We start from the raw sequence: 22,270 nt of genomic DNA on the forward strand, positions 1-22,270 counted from the left end.
ATGTGTTTTATTTTGACGGTCACTGCTCTGACCGGATGTGTTTTATTTTGACGGCGACAGATCTGACCGGGTGTGTTTTATTTTGACAGTCTCTGGTAACGCTGCTGCGCTCAGTGCGGAAGTTGTGTCATCCAGCAGGAGGAGAGGAAGGAGAGGCGCCGCTTCGTCTCAACTTTGCGTCTGAACGCCGCAGCAGCAGCAGCAGCCGCCCGGAGAGGAAGAAGCTCCGGCTCCTCAGGAACATCCGCCTCCCGCCGTCAGGAGCAGCTCCGCCGCTAATTCGAGGTGATTTTCCGCTTTCTTGGCCGTTTCTCGGAGCCGCTAACAGTAACTCTCTGCGGCCTGCTGCTGAGTGCGGTGGCAGTGCGGGGGTGGCGGGTGTTTGCGGGAAAGATGTGGTTCTGCTGCGGCGCCGTTTAGGCAGGTCTGGTCCGGTGGGGCTTTTCAAAGTAAGAGTCAATCAATCAATCAATCTTTATTTCAGACACAAAAGAGGTCCATAGTAAAAACAAAAGAAAGAAAAAGAAAACAAAAAGAAGCATGACAGTCACTTAGCCATAAATAAGTGATGACGCCAATGTTTCCACAATCTTGAGAAAAATCTCACTGTACTAAAAACAGGGTTTACTAAAATTGCTATTATATTATTGTATGACACGAATAATCTACACATACATTTATACATGAGATTCCTGAGCGCAGCTGCACATGTGGGAACAGCGTTATGTGCAAACATGTGGCTAGCACTGCTCCATCTAGGCACTTTGAGTAGGAGCCTCAGGCCATCATTGTATGCCACATAAAGTTTGTGCAGGCTACTTTTTTTATATCTTCGCCATAGATGGGCTGTGTAAAATGAAGTGCAAAAAACTTTAAAAAGAGCTACTTTCACAGAGGATGAACACATACCAAACTTTCTGATCAAAGTATTAGCCTGTGCATACATCATGCAATACTGCCTACAAATGTCACGATCATCAGATAGGTCATCAGTTATGTAATGTCCCAGATATTTAATTTCATTGCATATATTGAGGACAATGCCAGATAAAGAGAAGTCAGGGGTTATCAGATGCTTATCTGCTCTACTTCTAACAATCATGACATTGCTTTTCTTAGCGTTATATTTGACATCAAAATCACATCCATATTGGGAACAGACCCTTAGTAATTGTTGAAGGCCCGCACTATATGGGCATAAGATTACCAAATCATCCGCATACATTATGTGATTGATTATGCGGTCACCAACTACACAGCCTGTTTTACAACAATTCAGGCGCTTTGATAGTTCATCCACGTAGATGTTAAAAAGGTAAGGGGACAATATACTTCCCTGCCTTACTCCATTACCAACATTAAACGAGTCAGACAATGAGTTACCCCATTTGACATACATTAGTCGATGACCATACCAATAGACCATTATTCTAATTAGATATTTGGGTACACCTCTGCTTTCTAACTTGCAGAACAATTTTTGATGATTCACGCGATCAAATGCTTTAGAAGCATCAATAAAACACATAAATACTGTGGTGTTGTGCAAAGTCCTTTCGGCTGAGATTAAAAGATCAAAAGCAGAAGAACCTTCCTGATGATTGATACTAGATGAACCTCCATCTTTAAAATCCTGATAAAAAACTTTCCATCAGCAAAACAACAGATGAAGAACAGCTGCAGGATGTCCTGCTGGAACTGATCCAGTTTCAACATGGAGGATTCAGCTGCAAAATAAACCCTCAGCCAGTCAGCAGGGACTCGGTCCAACATGATCAGCTGGAGTTTCCTAGTCCTCAATGAACCTCAGGTCCAACTCTAAATACACATCTATCCTTCTTGTAGGTTCTTACTGTCCTTATTGAAGCTTTAGTTTGACGCTCATCAGACTCCCTTGTATCCAAAAAATAAATCCACGAGTCCACTTCTTGACTTCAACGGTTTACTTGAAAACTTAACGCAACATTACAGAAAACATAAAATACATCCATGAAATTAAGTCCTTTTAAAGTCCAACGGAGCCTGGGAAGGGTGAGGTCAAAAAACTATTGCGCTCCAATCTCCATCTGATTCCCACTGCATTCCTCACCTGGCATGAAGATAAACCACTCCCCATCGTGGGTTTTTAAATATCACAATAAAAGTCATATCTTTCTCACAATATCAATTAACTGAACATATAAAATAACATTTTTTAATCCTTTTAAATCCCTTAGAATCATTAAATCAAAAACAATATTTATCTTACTTATGAATCCGCATATTTCTAAATAAAATAGAAAATAAATATTCTAACTCAAATAAACTGCATTTAGGCTCCTACACTTCTTTTTCTATGGCTCTGTTCGAAAACCTAGGACGTGTCCTCCAAGGACGCGGTCTACCTAGACTGGATCCTCCAAGGACGCGGTCTACCTAGACTGGATCCTCCAAGGACGCGGTCTACCTAGACTGGATCCTCCAAGGACGCGGTCTACCTAGACTGGATCCTCCAAGGACGCGGTCTACCTAGACTGGATCCTCCAAGGACGCGGTCTAGACTGGATCCTCCAAGGACGCGGTCTACCTAGACTGGATCCTTCGAAGTCCTTGAAAATAAGGAGACCGGAAGAGTTTAGGCTGTGAATTCGACCAGGTCTACCCTTCAGCGGGTTTTACCGCCGTATGCTCTGTTGCTTAGCAACCGTAAACATTGACACACAAAGCAGGGAAAGAATGAATACAGAAGTTTTCAAAACCGTTTATTTATTTCTTTTTTATTGTGAAGTGAACAAAGACTACACTCACAAGAATCCAGAGTGGAATAAATGTTCCAACCAGCGGGAGCAGGAACAAATCAAATCAAATGTAATGATAGAAACCTTAGTCAGTTAAATAACCTGCTGCTGTCATTCTGCACATCTCTGATGTTGCTGCTATTTTCAAATATCCATTACTGTAAAAATGTCCATAGCTGCATATTGGTTATTTATTCTCCAGATTTATATTGTTTAAACACTTTACAGTATTTTATTGTTTATATTTTAACTCTTCCCTATTATGTTATTCTTATACATTTTTCTAAGGTCCTCATCTGTGTGACCATTTTCAATAATCTTTCTGCTGCTGTAAATTTGCCCATTGTGGGACAATAAAGGGATTTTCTATTCTATTCTATAAAAGGGTTAGAAATATATAAGTAAATCTAAACAATGTATTTATAAAAAATATATCTGCAAAATCTCTAATATTCAACAACAAAAAATACGAAGTTAAGCATATTGTGCAAAATAGCAATAAAAAGATAAAATCCTATCAGATTTATAGTCCCCACCCTGCAGATCTATTAGAATCTGTCCTTAAATTCCAGCCAAACCCATTTACACAGTAACAGATAAAAACCTTTAGATAAACCAAACATTACCGCCACATATCTGGCTCTATAACCATTAAAACAACTATTTTCATTCATTTCAGAGGAACTATTCACTGACTGGATTATATTAAACTGAACTTCCAATATTCACCACTGGTTGGTGCCAAGTAACCTTTCCTCTGATCACAGCTTGCTTGGTCTCGCAATGAATCCTGGGATATCCAAGAATACCGAGGATACATCAGACCCGTCCTTCAAATCGGGCAAAAAGAAGGACGCATTTTAAGGCCGCATAACGAGGATTCTTGGAATCCGACCAGACCTCGGCGCCGCGCTATGACGTAATCGGCCTTCGAATCCGGTCTTCTAAGGATGCGTCCTAGGTTTTCGAACAGAGCCTACGTCTGCTTCTGTCTCCTTGAACCCCAGTGGGCCTCAGCAGATGGCCGCTCACACTGAGCCTGGTTCTGCTGGAGGTTTCTTCCTGTTCAAAGGGAGTTTTTCCTCTCCACTGTCGCTCCAAGCATGCTTAGTGTGAGGGATTGCTGAAGAGTCAATGAGTCAATGCAATCAGCTGGTTTTCCTTGGATAGAAACTTTGAATCAATCTGACTGGATGATCTGGTTGATCTGGATCTATAAACTGACCTGAGATGACATGATGTGAATTGGAGCTATAGAAATAGACTGGATAGAATTTACATTTAAATGTTCATTATGTGCAGAGAAATGAATGTGACTAAGGGCGGGTGCACATGCTACGGCTGGATGGAGCCTCATGGAGCATCCTGCTTAGTGTCGTAGATGGAGGTAGGAGGGGCCATCAGCCGCTAACGACCATCGCCAGATCAGGATCAGCCTCCATGAGGCGATGGCGAGCGCATACTTCTGGTGAAGTAGAGTCGATTTTCCTCAAAACGTAGCTGTGTTTAAATCCAGCTGCCATGTCCTAAGATTCATCTGCCGATGATGTCATAGCGCGGCGCTAAGGTCTGTTCTGATTGGAAGACTCTTCGTTATGCGGCCGACTAATGCGTCTTTCTTTTTGCCGGTTTTGAAGGACAGGTCTGCTGCATCCTCCGTAGCCTTGGATATCCCAGAATTCATTGGGAATCCACGTGTGTTGGCTGCTCCGTGATCAGAGGAAAAAGGGAAATGGCGCCAAACAGTGGTGAATATTGGAAGTTCAGTTTAATATAATCCAGTCAGTGAATAGTTCCGTCTGAAATGAATGAAAATAGTTGTTTTAATGGTTATAGAGTCAGATATGTGGCGGTAATGTTTGATTTATCTAAAGGTTTTTATCTGTTACTGATTAAATGGGTTTGGCTGGAATTTAAGGACAGATTCTAATAGATCTGCAGGGTGGGGACTATAAATCTGATATCTGAGACGACCGTACTGCTGCTGAAGCTCCTCAGAAATGTTATTAACACCCAGAACAGCAGAGAGACGTTCAGCAGCCATTCTTTGAATGATTTGAGTGTCAACTGTTATGGTTGCTAGGCAACAGATCATACGGGTGGTGAAAGCTGGAGAAGGGTGGACCTGTTTGAACCCACAGACCGGGTCCCTGGAGGATCCAGTCCAGGTAGACCGGGTCCCTGGAGGATCCAGTCCAGGTAGACCGGGTCCCTGGAGGATCCAGCCTCTGGAATCCAACACAGTGATAGGTGTGTGTGATCAGGGCCGTCCGTCTGCAGGGCCGTCTGTCTGCAGGGTGAGGGCCGTCTGTCTGCAGGGCCGTCTGTCTGCAGGGTGAGGGCCGTCTGTCTGCAGGGCCGTCTGTCTGCAGGGTGAGGGCCGTCTGTCTGCAGGGCCGTCTGTCTGCAGGGTGAGGGCCGTCTGTCTGCAGGGCCGTCTGTCTGCAGGGTGAGGGCCGTCTGTCTGCAGGGCCGTCTGTCTGCAGGGTGAGGGTCGTCTGTCTGCAGGGCCGTCTGTCTGCAGGGTGAGGGCCGTCTGTCTGCAGGGTCGTCTGTCTGCAGGGCCGTCTGTCTGCAGGGCCGCCTGTCTGCAGGGCCGTCTGTCTGCAGGGCGGTCTGTCTGCAGGGCCGTCTGTCTGCAGGGTCGTCTGTCTGCAGGGCCGTCTGTCTGCAGGGTGAGGGCCGTCTGTCTGCAGGGTCGTCTGTCTGCAGGGTGAGGGCCGTCTGTCTGCAGGGTCGTCTGTCTGCAGGGTCGTCTGTCTGCAGGGTGAGGGTCGTCTGTCTGCAGGGTCGTCTGTCTGCAGGGCCGTCTGTCTGCAGGGTGAGGGCCGTCTGTCTGCAGGGTCGTCTGTCTGCAGGGCCGTCTGTCTGCAGGGCCGTCTGTCTGCAGGGCCGTCTGTCTGCAGGGCCGTCTGTCTGCAGGGTCGTCTGTCTGCAGGGTCGTCTGTCTGCAGGGTGAGGGCCGTCTGTCTGCAGGGTGAGGGCCGTCTGTCTGCAGGGTCGTCTGTCTGCAGGGTGAGGGCCGTCTGTCTGCAGGGTCGTCTGTCTGCAGGGTGAGGGCCGTCTGTCTGCAGGGTCGTCTGTCTGCAGGGTGAGGGTCGTCTGTCTGCAGGGTGAGGGTCGTCTGTCTGCAGGGTCGTCTGTCTGCAGGGTGAGGGTCGTCTGTCTGCAGGGTGAGGGCCGTCTGTCTGCAGGGTCGTCTGTCTGCAGGGCCGTCTGTCTGCAGGGCCGTCTGTCTGCAGGGCCGTCTGTCTGCAGGGTCGTCTGTCTGCAGGGCCGTCTGTCTGCAGGGTTGTCTGTCTGCAGGGTCGTCTGTCTGCAGGGTCGTCTGTCTGCAGGGTCGTCTGTCTGCAGGGTGAGGGCCGTCTGTCTGCAGGGTGAGGGCCGTCTGTCTGCAGGGTCGTCTGTCTGCAGGGTCGTCTGTCTGCAGGGTCGTCTGTCTGCAGGGTCGTCTGTCTGCAGGGTGAGGGCCGTCTGTCTGCAGGGCCGTCTGTCTGCAGGGTCGTCTGTCTGCAGGGTCGTCTGTCTGCAGGGTCGTCTGTCTGCAGGGTGAGGGTCGTCTGTCTGCAGGGCCGTCTGTCTGCAGGGTCGTCTGTCTGCAGGGTCGTCTGTCTGCAGGGTCGTCTGTCTGCAGGGTCGTCTGTCTGCAGGGCCGTCTGTCTGCAGGGCCGTCTGTCTGGGAGGGAGGGAGGGAGGGAGGGCAGACATCCAAGTCTCCCAGAAGTTCCGGGCGTCTCCCTAATATTGATAGTTGTTCCTTGATGCCCGCGAGTCGGATCAATTATCCCAGATTTTAGACCATGGGAGGGGTTTCTATTCGAGCGAGCAGCAAATATAATAATTTGTGCATCAATTGCAGATTAGAAATACAGCAATTGCTGAGACAAAGAAAGAGGGGGGTGTGGGGAGGAGGTTGCTGTGAAACCTGTGCAGCGTTTCTGTCCAAAGCGATGCTCTGATCAACCAGCGTTCCAGGCAACTGGTTGATCAGAGAGCTGATTGGATCGATAAGTTCCTCTGGTTCCTCTCTGGCAGTCGCCTAGTTACCACTCAAAGCAGTGCATCCTGGGAAACGGCGGAGGGTCAATCCTCGAGGAAAAAAACAAAATATAGGACTAATTTTACAGCAGAATATAAAGTTTATCCACGTCTAGTGGAGGGGAGGAACAGGGGCGGATCTAGTCCAAATGAACCAGGGGGCCAGGAGGGGGCCAGCGTGTTTTCATGGGGGCCCAGAAAAGCATGAAATAAAAAACAGGGCAAGAGATTCAGATATATTAATAGAGCTGCATGAAGGGAAATTTCTATTCAATTAGGTTTGAAAAAAAATCTATTTCTTATGAGGTCAATATACATTTATAATTTAGGAATTTTATATATTTTTGATTTAATTTAAGTTAAAACTACAGTTTTCTATCAAATTTAGATTAGAATAAAACAAATGTTAAATTCATCTGTAAAAATTGGAGCATTTTTTTTCTATTTGTTTTGAAGAAAAAACATTTATCAGATGAAAACTAGGATCCTATCTGAAGCTATAACCTTATTGTTTTTTTAACAATTAGTAAAACAGTTTGCAAAGAAAAAGAATGAAGCAGATCCAAAGGACCCGTCAGTAACCATGTCTGTTCCAGCGCAGCATCATTAGAATTTATTTTATTTTAAGTATGGGGGGGGCATGGGATGGGGGGGGGGGGGGTGTTATGGGATTGTGTGGGGGGGGGGGGGTATGGGATGTCTGGAAGAGAGAAAGGGGGGCGGGGTACTGGCCGCCAGAGGATCTGCCCGTTCCTCAGCTTCCGCTTTTATTCTGAAAGTCCCGCTTCCGTAACATCCGTGTAGGCTAACAGCTAGCAGCTAACAGTTAGCCACCGCGTAGCGCTGATCTCCATTTTCGCTCCGGAGCTCTGCCGGCATCTTCCCGCTGCCCGCCCGGAGCACAGGCCGTCCTGCCCCCGCCCCGCGTGGAGCGGCCAGCCGGTAAGCGCGTGTCTGATTCCACGGTGGTTCCGCCGCCATGAACCGGTGTGACAGATCAACTGGGGACGAGATTAACTGGTTAGAATCTATGCGCACCGCAGATGTTACTGAAGCTTAGGTGGCTGTGTTGATGCCTGGCGAAAATATATTCCTAACGTAACAAAACTGTTCGCCAAAAAAAATCAACCGACATATCTAATGAATTAATTTCTGTTTTGTTTTGTTTTTTCAGATTAGAACGATGTGGTAAAGAACTTGTATCCTCAGGAAAGCAGATAGTGCAAAGAATCCCACACAGAGAACAGCGTCGTTCACAAGTGTAAAGAAAAAATACAAATAAAAGTCTGTCTCACACTGGAGTGTCATTTCTCCTGTTGAACGATAAGTTATAAATGAAAACCTGTAGCTTGGACAATAAAGTCTGCCCACTTTATAAATTCCTGAATGTAAAAATAAATCCATTAATGAGGCCTGTCTGAAAATAAAAAGTTCAAAAAAAGAAAAAAATGAGGCCTGTCATTCAGAAGGCACGTGGGTAAGCAGCACATTTTAAAGAAAAACTGACTGCAAACAGAACAACTGGGCTTCTCCTCCTTCCAACTATTCCCACTTTATTTTTTGAATATTGACAAAAAGTTATTTTCTTAGATTCCATGCTCTCATCTTTCCTTTATTCTCCTGTCTGGACACAAATACAAGTCTCTACTACGGTGTTGTTTTTTTTAGTGGATCCAAAAACTTTGTTCCGTATGATGAACTGTATCAGGTCAAACACCTTTATTTTTACTGCTATTGTGTTCAGTCTGTTCATAATATCCAGTTATGAGACCATAACGGGCTGCTGCTGAGCTGGTTTCACTGCCCCATGTGTAAAAATGGGTAAAATGTATTTATTTAGGCGCTTTGCAGCTAATAGAATCTGAATCACCTGTTGATGCGGAAACTTTTCTTTTTTCTGTTTTCACAGTAGAATTTAAATCCCAGAGTTCGCAGCTACCGCTATGGTGTGGCTATGAGTCACCATGACTGCTTTATGTTTCATCTTGTAGAAAAATGCAGATTTCCTTAAATGAAGAACTAGATTAATTTGTGACGGGGTCCACAGCACAGCTGTTTGGAGAGAGTAGTTGGCTGCGTGGTTGCCCGATCAAAATGCCGCAAACGTAAACAAACGGGTCAGAATAAAGGTTATAATTTATCCTGGATAATGTGAAATATTATGAGTAATTTAGGTTTGGGGATCAAATAAACGCATCGTGAGGATCTGAAAGCGTCAGAATCCGAGTGTCACAGATTAAGTTGTGATCCAGCGGATCTGGAGGAATATGGGCTGTAAAACGCTCCATCTCCTGGGATGTTTGGATGTTATCTTATCCTCAGTTAGGGTTGTAGCAGGCTAATTTAAATTTTTAACTATTATTGTTGATTATTTTTCTTACCGCAATTACGAACCTGTCATGATGTGTGACCATGTTAATGCAGTCAGCTGTCATCTTATTACCTTCTGTTGTTTTCAGGACGCCACATTATTTGGTTTGCATGCAGAACAACTTTAAATCATCACGTTTTTCAAGTTACTGGCAATAGAGTATTGCTTTGTCTACTTTTTACTATTGGTCTAAATTGTTTGCTTCACTGGTACAATTAGAATGACAAAAAGCAACTCAGCACAAAACGTTGATTGTGAGGAAATGTTTGTCATTTCAGAGTTAGGAGATAATATTATCTTGCCCATCTGTGGAAAATCTGTTAAAATAAAAGGAGGGCACAACAGTTCATGTGGGATCGAACCCGCGGCCGATGTTGCTTAAATTTGCAAGGTGTCTGTTTACCTGCTGAGCTATTGATATGAACGCTCCATCTGACCCCACCTGCGATAATGAACCTGTTCTGTGTGTCTGTTCTGCCTGTTGAAGATCAGCTCTAGATCAACTGGTGACAGTTAATGTTTCAGAGTCCGCTGTTCGCTTAAAACATGTTTGAATTCCAGAATATCAGATATTATTACTATTTTTTCCTTCTTTACTTAGAACAGAATGGGGCCTCCCCGTTAAGAGACAGTTAGACAGTAGGTTATGCTATGCTATTAAAAGAAAAAATAATAACCAGATCTTTTTTTTTTTCGATCAGATATCTACCGTAAAATCTCCCTGTTTTATTTATTCATAGTTTGGCAGCAGTTAGCCTGGATGCTGTGCTGCTTCTTTTAATGCTTTAGTTCAGCAGGTTCTGCATTTGTTCGCCCCGATGCCCAAAATATCACATATATTCACACAATATATAAACTGAATTCAGAGATTTCACTCTTCCCCGCAGCAGTTATGTTATTTTGCTTTGTTCCTGCAACACATCTTAAACTTTAAAGACATTTATAACTCCTCTGGGAACGAGTTGGGCTGTAAGTAATTAGTTTCCCTCCATATAAACAGTCGGCGCTTTTCAGAAAAAAAAGAGGAAATTTTTTATTTTCGCTCGTTTTAATTTACAAGACATACAGGACGACAAAAAAAATGGAAGAATTACACCGTTAGTTGTTCCCATTGACCTTTTATTGCTCTGGCTGTTTTTCCTTCTCATACAGCTTTCTGTGGTTTTTCTACTCGGTTCTTTCTCTCATCGCTGAGGCTCTGAAACAAGCAGATAAACAACAGCAGGACAAGTTCCTCAAATCTGTGTGCGGGTTTGGAGAAATCCCTAAAACATGCTAGATGCTTTCTTAATGCAATTAAATACCTTTGTGATGGTGACTTCTTAAAATCTCAACGTATTTCGTATCGATCAGCTAACAAAATAATTTGTAGTTCTTGGAGTCTACATGCAGTTTACTTCCTGTTTGAGGCAAGGGGTCCTGAAAAGCCCCGCCCACAGACACATCTGCAAAAATCAGCGGTTTTCCAGCTGCCGTCACCAGTTGATCTCCTCCCCAGTTGATCTGTCACACCGGTCTTTGGCTCAAATAAGGTTCCGGAGGCAGAAAGACTGAACTTTTCTGGTCGGTGGGAAAAAGATGAAACATTTTCCTTAAAGTTTAATCGGATTCTGAGTTTTTCTGATTAATATTCGCTTCTTTAAACCTTCATCATGACGTCTAAGCAGCAGCGAGGAGCTTTAATAGTTTTAATGTTTCAGTTTTAAGCTTCATGGTTTGGGTCAGAGTGGATCAACTGGATCAGAATCAGAACCTCTTCAGAACCACCGGTCCACCTCCACTCAGGGGGTCAGAGTCCAAACTTTTGGAGAACTTCTTCTAAAGATGTTTTCTCTCCATGTAGGCCCGACCAGAACATGACTAGAGCCCGACCAGAACATGGCTAGAGCCCGACCAGAACATGGCTAGAGCCCGACCAGAACATGGCTAGAGCCCGACCAGAACATGGCTAGAGCCCGACCAGAACATGACTAGAGCCCGACCAGAACATGGCTAGAGCCCGACCAGAACATGACTAGAGCCAGACCAGAACATGACTAGAGCCCGACCAGAACATGACTAGAGCCAGACCAGAACATGGCTAGAGCCCGACCAGAACATGGCTAGAGCCCGACCAGAACATGACTAGAGCCAGACCAGAACATGGCTAGAGCCCGACCAGAACATGACTAGAGCCAGACCAGAACATGACTAGAGCCCGACCAGAACATGACTAGAGCCAGACCAGAACATGACTAGAGCCCGACCAGAACATGACTAGAGCCCGACCAGAACATGACTAGAGCCCGACCAGAACATGGCTAGAGCCCGACCAGAACATGGCTAGAGCCCGACCAGAACATGGCTAGAGCCCGACCAGAACATGGCTAGAGCCCGACCAGAACATGACTAGAGCCAGACCAGAACATGGCTAGAGCCCGACCAGAACATGACTAGAGCCAGACCAGAACATGACTAGAGCCCGACCAGAACATGGCTAGAGCCCGACCAGAACATGACTAGAGCCAGACCAGAACATGACTAGAGCCCGACCAGAACATGACTAGAGCCAGACCAGAACATGACTAGAGCCAGACCAGAACATGACTAGAGCCCGACCAGAACATGACTAGAACCCAACTAGAACATGACTAGAGCCCGACCAGAACATGACTAGAGCCCGACCAGAACATGGCTAGAGCCCGACCAGAACATGGCTAGAGCCCGACCAGAACATGACTAGAGCCCGACCAGAACATGACAAGAGCCCGACTAGAACATGACTAGAGCCCGACTAGAACATGACTAGAACCCAACTAGAACATGACCAGAGCCCGAATAGAACCCGACTAGAGCCCGAATAGAACATGACTGGAGCCTGGCTAGAACATGGCTAGAGCCCGACCAGAGCCCGAATAGAACCTGACCAGAGCCCGAATAAAACCCGACCAGAGCCCGAATAGAACATGACTAGAGTCTGACTAAAACCCGGCAAGAACCCGACCAGAACATGACTAGAACCCGGCTAGAACACGACTAGAGCCCGAATAGAACATGACTAGAGCCCGACTAGAACCCGGCTAGAACACGACTAGAGCCCGAATAGAACCCGGCTAGAACACGACTAGAGCCTGACTAGAACCCGGCTAGAACCCGACCAGAACATGACTAGAGCCCGAATAGAACATGACTAGAACCTGAATAGAACACGACTAGAGCCCGAATAGAACACGACTAGAACCCGGCTAGAACATGACTAGAGCCTGACTAGAACCCGACTAGAACCTGACCAGAACATGACTAGAGCCCGGCTAGAACCCAACTAGAACGTGACTAGAACATGACTAGAGCCCGACCAGAACATGACTAGAACCCAACTAGAACCCGACCAGAGCCCGAATAGAACCCGACCAGAGCCCGACTAGAACCCGACCAGAGCCCGACTAGAACCCGACCAGAGCCCGAATAGAACATGACTAAAGCCTGAATAGAACATGACTAGAGCCCGACTAGAACCCGGCTAGAACATGACTAGAGCCCGAATATAACCCGACTAGAACCTGACCAGAACATGACTAGAACCCGACTACAACGTGACTAGAGCCTGACTAGAACATGACTAGAATCCAAGTAGAACCCGACCAGAGCCCGAATAGAATATGACTAGAGCCCGAATAGAACATGAATAGAGCCTGACTAGAACCCGGCTAGAACATGACTAGAGCCCGAATAGAACCCGACTAGAACCTGACCAAAACATGACTAGAGCCCGACTAGAACCTGACTAGAACATGACTAGAGCCCAAATAGAACCCGGCTAGAACAGGACTAGAGCCCGACCAGAACATGACTAGAACCTGACCAGAACATGACTAGAGCCCGACTAGAACCCGACTAGAACATGACTAGAGCCCGACTAGAACCTGACCAGAACATGACTAGAGCCCGACTAGAACCCAGCTAGAACATGACTAGAGCCCGATCAGAACATGACTAGAACGTGACTAGAACCCGACTAGAACCTGACCAGAACATGACTAGAGCCCGACTAGAACCCAGCTAGAACATGACTAGAGCCCGATCAGAACATGACTAGAACGTGACTAGAACCTGACCAGAACATGACTAGAGCCCGACTAGAACATGACTAGAGCCCGAATAGAACCCGACTAGAACATGACTAGAACCTGACTAGAACCCGACTAGAACATGACTAGAGCCCGACTAGAACATGACTAGAGCTCGACTAGAACCCGACCAGAACATGACTAGAGCCCATCTAGAACATGACTAGAGCCCGACTAGAACCCGACTAGAACAGGACTAGAGCCCAACTAGAACAGGACTAGAGCCCGACTAGAACAGGACTAGAGCCCGACTAGAACATGACTAGAGCCCGACTAGAACATGACTAGAGCCCGACTAGAACATGACTAGAGCCCGAATAGAACGTGACTAGAACCCGACTAGAACGTGACTAGAGCCTGACTAGAACATGACTAGAGCCCGACTAGAACCTGACCAGAACATGACTAGAGCCCGACTAGAACCCAGCTAGAACATGACTAGAGCCCGAATAGAACCCGACTAGAACCTGACCAAAACATGACTAGAGCCCGACTAGAACCTGACTAGAACATGACTAGAGCCCAAATAGAACCCGGCTAGAACAGGACTAGAGCCCGACCAGAACATGACTAGAACCTGACCAGAACATGACTAGAGCCCGACTAGAACCCGACTAGAACATGACTAGAGCCCGACTAGAACCTGACCAGAACATGACTAGAGCCCGACTAGAACCCAGCTAGAACATGACTAGAGCCCGATCAGAACATGACTAGAACGTGACTAGAACCCGACTAGAACCTGACCAGAACATGACTAGAGCCCGACTAGAACCCAGCTAGAACATGACTAGAGCCCGATCAGAACATGACTAGAACGTGACTAGAACCTGACCAGAACATGACTAGAGCCCGACTAGAACATGACTAGAGCCCGAATAGAACCCGACTAGAACATGACTAGAACCTGACTAGAACCCGACTAGAACATGACTAGAGCCCGACTAGAACCCGACTAGAACATGACTAGAGCTCGACTAGAACCCGACCAGAACATGACTAGAGCCCATCTAGAACATGACTAGAGCCCGACTAGAACCCGACTAGAACAGGACTAGAGCCCAACTAGAACAGGACTAGAGCCCGACTAGAACAGGACTAGAGCCCGACTAGAACATGACTAGAGCCCGACTAGAACATGACTAGAGCCCGACTAGAACATGACTAGAGCCCGAATAGAACGTGACTAGAACCCGACTAGAACGTGACTAGAGCCTGACTAGAACATGACTAGAGCCCGACTAGAACCTGACCAGAACATGACTAGAGCCCGACTAGAACCCAGCTAGAACATGAATAGAGCCCGATCAGAACATGACTAGAACGTGACTAGAACCCGACTAGAACCTGACCAGAACATGACTAGAGCCCGACTAGAACATGACTGGAGCCTGACTAGAACCCGACTAGAACATGACTAGAGCCTGACTAGAACCCGACTAGAACATGACTAGAGCCCGACTAGAACTCAACCAGAACATGACTAGAGCCCGAATAGAACATGACTAGAACCCGACTAGAGCCCGACTAGAACATGACTAGAGCCCGGCTAGAACATGACTAGAACCCGACTAGAACCTGACTAGAACCCGACTAGAACATGACTAGAGCCTGACTAGAACCCGACTAGAACATGACTAGAGCCCGACTAGAACCCAACCAGAACATGACTAGAGCCCGAATAGAACATGACTAGAACCCGACTAGAGCCTCACTAGAACATGACTAGAGCCCGGCTAGAACATGACTAGAACCCGACTAGAACCTGACTAGAACCCGACTAGAACTCGACCAGAGCCCGGCTAGAACATGACTAGAACCTGACCAGAACATGACTAGAGCCCGACTAGAACATGACTAGAGCCCGAATAGAACCCGACTAGAACATGACTAGAGCCTGACTAGAACCCGGCTAGAACATGACTAGAGCCCGACCAGAACGTGACTAGAACCCGACTAGAGCCCGACCAGAACGTGACTAGAACCTGACTAGAACCCGACTAGAACTCGACCAGAGCCCGGCTAGAACATGACTAGAGCCCGGCTAGAACCCGACTAGAACCTGACCAGAACATGACTAGAGCCCGAATAGAACCTGACCAGAACGTGACTAGAACCCGACGTGAGGATTGGAGATGGCTCCGCCCACCTGCCTCATCTGGTCCTCAGGTTCTGAGATGTTCAGAGATCAGATGAGCCGGATGGTTTCTGGCCCAGTTGGAGCCCCGCCCCCCCCGGCAGCACGCCGTCCTCTGATTGATGCTGAGTCATCGTAGCGCTGCGAAGGTGTTAACCGTGTGTGTGTGTGTGTGTGTCGTCTGCAGGGCGATGGCGCGGCCCAGCCACAGCGATCACGTCCTCCAGCAGCTCAACAACCAGCGGGAGTGGGGCTTCCTGTGCGACTGCCTCATCGCCATCGGGGACATCTACTTCAGGGCCCACAAGGCCGTGCTGGCAGCCTGCAGCTCCTACTTCAGGATGATGTTCATCCGCGACCAGCAGGGGGCGGGGCAACTGGACCTCAGCAACATGCAGATCAGCGCCGAGTGCTTCGACCTGATCCTGCAGCTCATGTATCTGGGCCGCATCGTGGTCGGCAGCTACGAGTTCGAGGAGCTCAAGTCTTCCATGTCCTACCTGCAGATGTACTACATCCCCGACTCTCTGGAGGACCTCAGGGACATCCGCAGCTCCAACCTCACCCCCTCCTCTTCCTCCTCCTCATCCTCCTCATCCTCCGCCAGCCTCTCTGGGGGGAAGATGATGTTCGGGGTTCGGATGTACGAGCAGCAGAGGCCCACGCCGCCAGAGGCAGTCCCTGCAGCAGCCAGCAGACCCGTGGCGGCAGAGGAGGCGGTCGGCGCTCCTTTGGTCGGGGCTCCGACCACTGCAGACGGAGCCTCTGAGCAGCCGTGCGACCTGAGGAAGAGGCCCGGCGGCAGGAGTTCTACCTTCAAAGACCGGCCCAGGTTCGGCCGCACCTACACCTGCGACGACTGCGGCTTCGTCTTCAGCTGCGAGAAGCTTCTGATCGAGCACATCCTGACCTGCACCAACAGGAAGGCGTATCATCCGCCCAGAGGCAGCACCGATGGCGACGCCAGCTCCAGCAAAGCCGAGAGCTCCGCCTCCGAGAGCGCCGAAGACCACAGAGTAGTCTGCAAAGGGGGAGGACGACTGGGCCAACGGCCACGCCGACCCCGAGCTCCCCGCCGGGTCGGAGGCGGCGGCGACTGACGGCGAGCCCGGCTCCACCAGGGGCATCAAAACAGAACCAGAAGGAAGCCCGTTCCCTGACGGCGAGATGGTCCAGGTGGGCGAGCAGGGGGCCAGACATCGGAGTGCCGCCACCCGCAAAGACCCTCTCCGGGAGCGCATGGCGCCGATCCACGGCTCGGAGAACCGCAGCGAGTCGGCCGAGGTTCATCTGCCGAGCAGCAGCGATGCCGGGATCCCGTCGAAGCTGAGGAAGGTCAAAGATGAGAAGCAGGAGGCAGACTCCGCCCCCTGCGAACTCTGCGGTGCCCTCCTCAGCGAGGAGGACCGCTCCGCCCACTACCTGTCCAGCCACATGGGCCACATCTGCGCCTGCGGCCGCTGCGGCCAAGTGCTGATCAAAGGTCGGCAGCTGCAGGAACACGCCGAGCGCTGCGGCGAGTCCCACGGCGGCGAGTCCGACTCCCACGGCGAGGACGAGGCCTCGCTGCTGGGGGAGCCCCAGGGGATGGAGGAGGGTCTGATGGACGCCGCCGACCTGGCCTGCCCTCACTGCGGCCTGCTGTTCCAGAACGAGAGCCTGGCGCTGGAGCACGCGCTGTCCTGCCACGAACAGGACCTGTTCCGGCCGGCGGCGCTGGAGGACGGCGGCGAGCCGGACCACCGCCGCAAACACTTCTGCAGCATCTGCGGCAAAGGCTTCTACCAACGCTGCCACCTGCGGGAGCACTACACCGTCCACACCAAGGAGAAACAGTTCACCTGCCAGACCTGCGGGAAGCAGTTCCTGAGGGAGCGCCAGCTACGGCTGCACACCGACATGCACCGCGGCATGGCGCGATACGTCTGCCCCGTCTGCGACCAGGGCACCTTCCTCAAGCACGACCACGTGCGTCACATGATCTCCCACCTGTCGGCCGGGGAGACCATCTGCCAGGTGTGCTTCCAGATCTTCCCGGGCGGCGAGCAGCTGGAGAAGCACATGGACGTCCACCTGTACATCTGCGGCGTCTGCGGCGAGAAGTTCCGGCTCCGCAAAGACATGAGGAGCCATTACAACTCCAGGCACACCAAGAGACTCTAGAGGTTCTGCTGGGTCCTAAAGCCATACAGTTAAGAACCAACCTGTCACCATAGAAACGCCTCGGCTGCAGGGATCCATCCCGCTTTAGTCCGGGTAGAACCGGGTCAGAACAGGGATCGGATCGGAACCTAGACGGGTTCTAAGATCTCTCAGCCAGAACGGTTCTGATTGCTCCACCTGTGATGTCACTTCCTGTTCCAGAATACTAAAGGCTGTTTGGGTGTCGGGTCTGGATCCTGCAGGTCCGTTTCTCTGGTTCTGGTTCTCCTTCTCCAGTCTGTGCCTTTGCTATAGTCTAAAAACACTAGAGCCAAGCAGAACCCGTCCCAGCACCCAACCGGTTCTGCTCCTTTGGATCGGTCCGGACCATTTCATTCCTCCACCATCAGAACCAGAAACAGGCGGTTCCTTTGGCCCAGAGTTTCAGGTCCAACAGAGGTGGGACCCGATTGGACCGGTTCTGGGCATCAGAATCCGGGTTCTTTGAGGGGCCGACCCGTTCCCAGGGTCCGAATCGCTCATCAGATGCAGAGACCAAGCAGAACCAGCTGGTTCCGGTTCTGCAGAGGAGGTCCCGGGGGCCCGGTTCTGAACTTCCATCAGCAGATTATGTTCCTAAAAAGTTCTGGTTCTGACCCGCATTACCTTAAATGACCCCCCCTTCAGGGAAATAAGTTTCTTTGATTTTATGATGAAAAAAAGTTCAGATCCATTTCCAGGTTCTGGTTCCGAACAGAACCGACCCCAGTGCCCCGCCCATCAGAGCAGAGCTGATTTAGCTGTTGGACCGGTACCGACCCTAATCATTCCTGCATCAGAACCATTAGATGAATAACGGAACCATTTTCTCCTGGTTCCATTCAGGTCAGATTGGACCTAAATGGCTGTCGGTACCATCAGGTGAGCTGGGTCTGCCTGTTCTGGTTCTGAAGGGGAGTTCAATGAACCCGGGTTAGAACCTGGAGCGGTTAGTGGGGTTCTGAAAACTTGTTTTTCATTTCTGGATCATCAGAACCTCCAGAGAAATTCATTTCAGCTTTAAATCAAACTAGTTTCCAGAACCAGTTTGCCAGTTTCTGTTCTCCAGTAGAAACCGGTCCAATCTGCTTCCAGAACCTTTGTGGTTCTGTCTGCTGATCAAAGCCCAGCTTTGGTTCTGAAGGCTTTGAGCTGCTCCTCATCATACTGGCCTCAAAGGTTCTGTTCATCAGTCGGTTAATGAATGGGAAGGTTTCTGCTTGTGGATCGGACCTGGTTCTGGTTCTGGTTGATCCATTTCAGTCTTTCTGCTAAATGTGTTTATTATTGAATGTTTATTTAAAATAAATCAGATATTTGATGAGAATCTGTGTTTCTGTGTCTACAACGAATCTATGAAGGAAATCTGCAACAGAACCTTTGACTGGTTCTAGGTTCTCAGATCTATGTTGGTTCTGCTGCTGCTGGAAAGCAGCATTCTATGTTTCACAGATCTATGCCTCGCTGGGATCCAGACATTAGCATTTAGCCTGTTAGCATCACTATGCTGATAATGGAGGATGAAACGCCACAAAATCAAAGAGGTATCTGACGGTCCGTAGTTATTGATAGAAACCTCATCAATAACTGATTATTGATAGAAACCTCATTAATTGATTATTGATAGAAACCTCATCAATAACTGATTATTGATAGAAACCTCATTAATATCTGATTATTGATAGAAACCTCATTAATATCTGATTATTGATAGAAACCTCATCAATAACTGATTATTGATAGAAACCTCATTAATATCTGATTATTGATAGAAACCTCATCAATAACTGATTATTGATAGAAACCTCATTAATATCTGATTATTGATAGAAACCTCATCAATAACTGATTATTGATAGAAACCTCATTAATATCTGATTATTGATAGAAACCTCATTAATATCTGATTATTGATAGAAACCTCATTAATAACTGATTATTGATAGAAACCTCATCAATAACTGATTATTGATAGAAACCTCATTAATAACTGATTATTGATAGAAACCTCATTAATATCTGATTATTGATAGAAACCTCATCAATAACTGATTATTGATAGAAACCTCATTAATAACTGATTATTGATAGAAACCTCATTAATATCTGATTATTGATAGAAACCTCATTAATATCTGATTATTGATAGAAACCTCATTAATAACTGATTATTGATAGAAACCTCATCAATAACTGATTATTGATAGAAACCTCATTAATAACTGATTATTGATAGAAACCTCATTAATATCTGATTATTGATAGAAACCTCATTAATAACTGATTATTGATAGAAACCTCATCAATAACTGATTATTGATAGAAACCTCATTAATATCTGATTATTGATAGAAACCTCATTAATAACTGATTATTGATAGAAACCTCATTAATAACTGATTATTGATAGAAACCTCATTAATAACTGATTATTGATAGAAACCTCATCAATAACTGATTATTGATAGAAACCTCATTAATAACTGATTATTGATAGAAACCTCATCAATAACTGATTATTGATAGAAACCTCATTAATATCTGATTATTGATAGAAACCTCATTAATATCTGATTATTGATATAAACCTCATTAATAACTGATTATTGATAGAAACCTCATTAATAACTGATTATTGATAGAAACCTCATTAATATCTGATTATTGATATAAACCTCATTAATATCTGATTATTGATATAAACCTCATTAATAACTGATTATTGATAGAAACCTCATCGATATCTGATTATTGATATAAACCCCATCGATATCTGATTATTGATCCTGTTATTGATAGAAACCTCATTAATAACTGATTATTGTTAGAAACCTCATTAATAACTGATTATTGATAGAAACCTCATTAATAACTGATTATTGTTAGAAACCTCATTGATAACTGATTATTGCTAGAAACCTCATTAATAACTGATTATTGATAGTAACCTCATTAATAACTGATTATTGATAGAAACCTCATCAATAACTGATTATTGATAGAAACCTCATCAATAACTGATTATTGATAGAAACCTCATCGATAACTGATTATTGCTAGAAACCTCATCGATATCTGATTGATAGAAACCTCATTAATAACTGATTATTGATAGAAACCTCATCGATAACTGATTATTGATAGAAACCTCATCGATAACTGATTATTAATAGAAACCTCATCGATAACTGATTATTAATAGAAACCTCATTGATATCTGATTATTGATAGAAACATCATCGATAACCGATTATTGATAGAAACCTCATCGATAACTGATTATTAATAGAAACCTCATCGATAACTGATTATTGCTAGAAACCTCATCGATATCTGATTGATAGAAACCTCATCGATATCTGATTGATAGAAACCTCATTAATAACTGATTATTGATAGAAACCTCATCGATAACTGATTATTGATAGAAACCTCATCGATAACTGATTATTGATAGAAACCTCATTGATATCTGATTATTGATAGAAACATCATCGATAACCGATTATTGATAGAAACCTCATTGATAACTGATTATTGATAGAAACATCATCGATATCTGATTATTGATAGAAACCTCATCGATATCTGATTATTGATAGAAACATCATCGATAACTGATTATTGATAGAAACCTCATCGATATCTGATTATTGATAGAATCCTAGAATTTCTCTCCAGGATGGAGTCACGGCCAAACAGGAACAGACCAGATGAAGCTACTATGAGAAAAAGCAGAGAGAGCAGAACGTTAGAGATTGAACTAACAGATTCTGCAGAGTGGGAGAATAGAGATAGAATGAAGCAGAATGATGAAAAAGGGGTCCCTATGTCCTCCAGCAGTCTAAGCCTATAGCAGCAGAACTATAGAGATAGATCAGGATAACCTGAGCCACTCTAACTAGAAGCTTTATCAAAAAGGAAAGTTTTAAGCCTAGCCTTAAAAGTAGACAGGGTGTCTGCCTCACGGACTAAAACTGGTAGTTGGTTCCACAGGAGAGGAGCCTGAGAACTAAAAGATCTGCCTCCCATTCTACTTTTAGAAATTCTAGGAACCACTAGTAAACCTGCAGATTGAGAGCGAAGTGCTCTGTTAGGAACATAAGGAACAATCAGATCTCTGATATCAGATGGAAAGGTTAGGGTTCAGCAGCTATGACCAAGTCATCTGGGTCAAGAGACGGTTTCTTAAGCAGAGGTTTAATTCCAGCACCCTTAAAAGCCTTTGGTACATATCCCTGTAACAGAGATAGATTAATCACATCTAGAATGGAGGAGGAGATCAAAGGGAATACCTCCTTAAATAACCTGGTTGGAACTGGATCTAACATCCAAGTTGAAGGCTTAGATGAAGACAATAGTTTTGCTAACTCTGAAAGTTCAACTGGATTAAAGCATCTAAACCCGGTTCAGATTCCATGACTACCTCAGAATAGTTTACAAGAAAATCCTTTTTAACTCCCTGGTAGCTGGACTGAGCAGTTTAAGGAGGTCGAAAACAACCTAAGTAGCAGCCGACGATCCTGGTTCCAGAAGATGTGAGGCTGAATGACTGTATTCTGAAATCCAACAGGATGATCAGAGGAGCCGTTTACAGACAGACTTCCTGTTTCTACGTGAGGTCATCAGAGGATGAAGCAGCAAACCAACAGGTTTAATT

General features: G+C 46.5%; 1 protein-coding gene and 1 long non-coding RNA gene across 2 annotated transcripts; one reads left to right on the top strand and one right to left on the bottom strand.

Moving 5' to 3' along the window:
- The first annotated feature begins 98 nt into the window (after positions 1–98).
- On the top strand, positions 99–18,937 carry zbtb1 (zinc finger and BTB domain containing 1). Its single transcript, XM_038276868.1, is given in 3 exon segments — positions 99–285; positions 15,617–16,448; positions 16,450–18,937. Coding segments are annotated over 2 exon segments (1,971 nt in total). The 5' UTR covers positions 99–285; positions 15,617–15,620; the 3' UTR covers positions 17,593–18,937.
- On the bottom strand, positions 10,288–10,704 carry LOC119777863. The gene is made up of 2 exons (XR_005279983.1): positions 10,491–10,704; positions 10,288–10,384 (listed from the first exon to the last, which is right to left on the bottom strand). It is a non-coding gene; the product is annotated as an uncharacterized LOC119777863 (long non-coding RNA).
- Positions 18,938–22,270: the final 3,333 nt, after the last annotated feature.

This window comes from Cyprinodon tularosa, unplaced genomic scaffold (assembly GCF_016077235.1).
Source record: "Cyprinodon tularosa strain WSP-4 unplaced genomic scaffold, ASM1607723v1 ctg1283, whole genome shotgun sequence".
Lineage (NCBI taxonomy): Eukaryota > Metazoa > Chordata > Actinopteri > Cyprinodontiformes > Cyprinodontidae > Cyprinodon > Cyprinodon tularosa.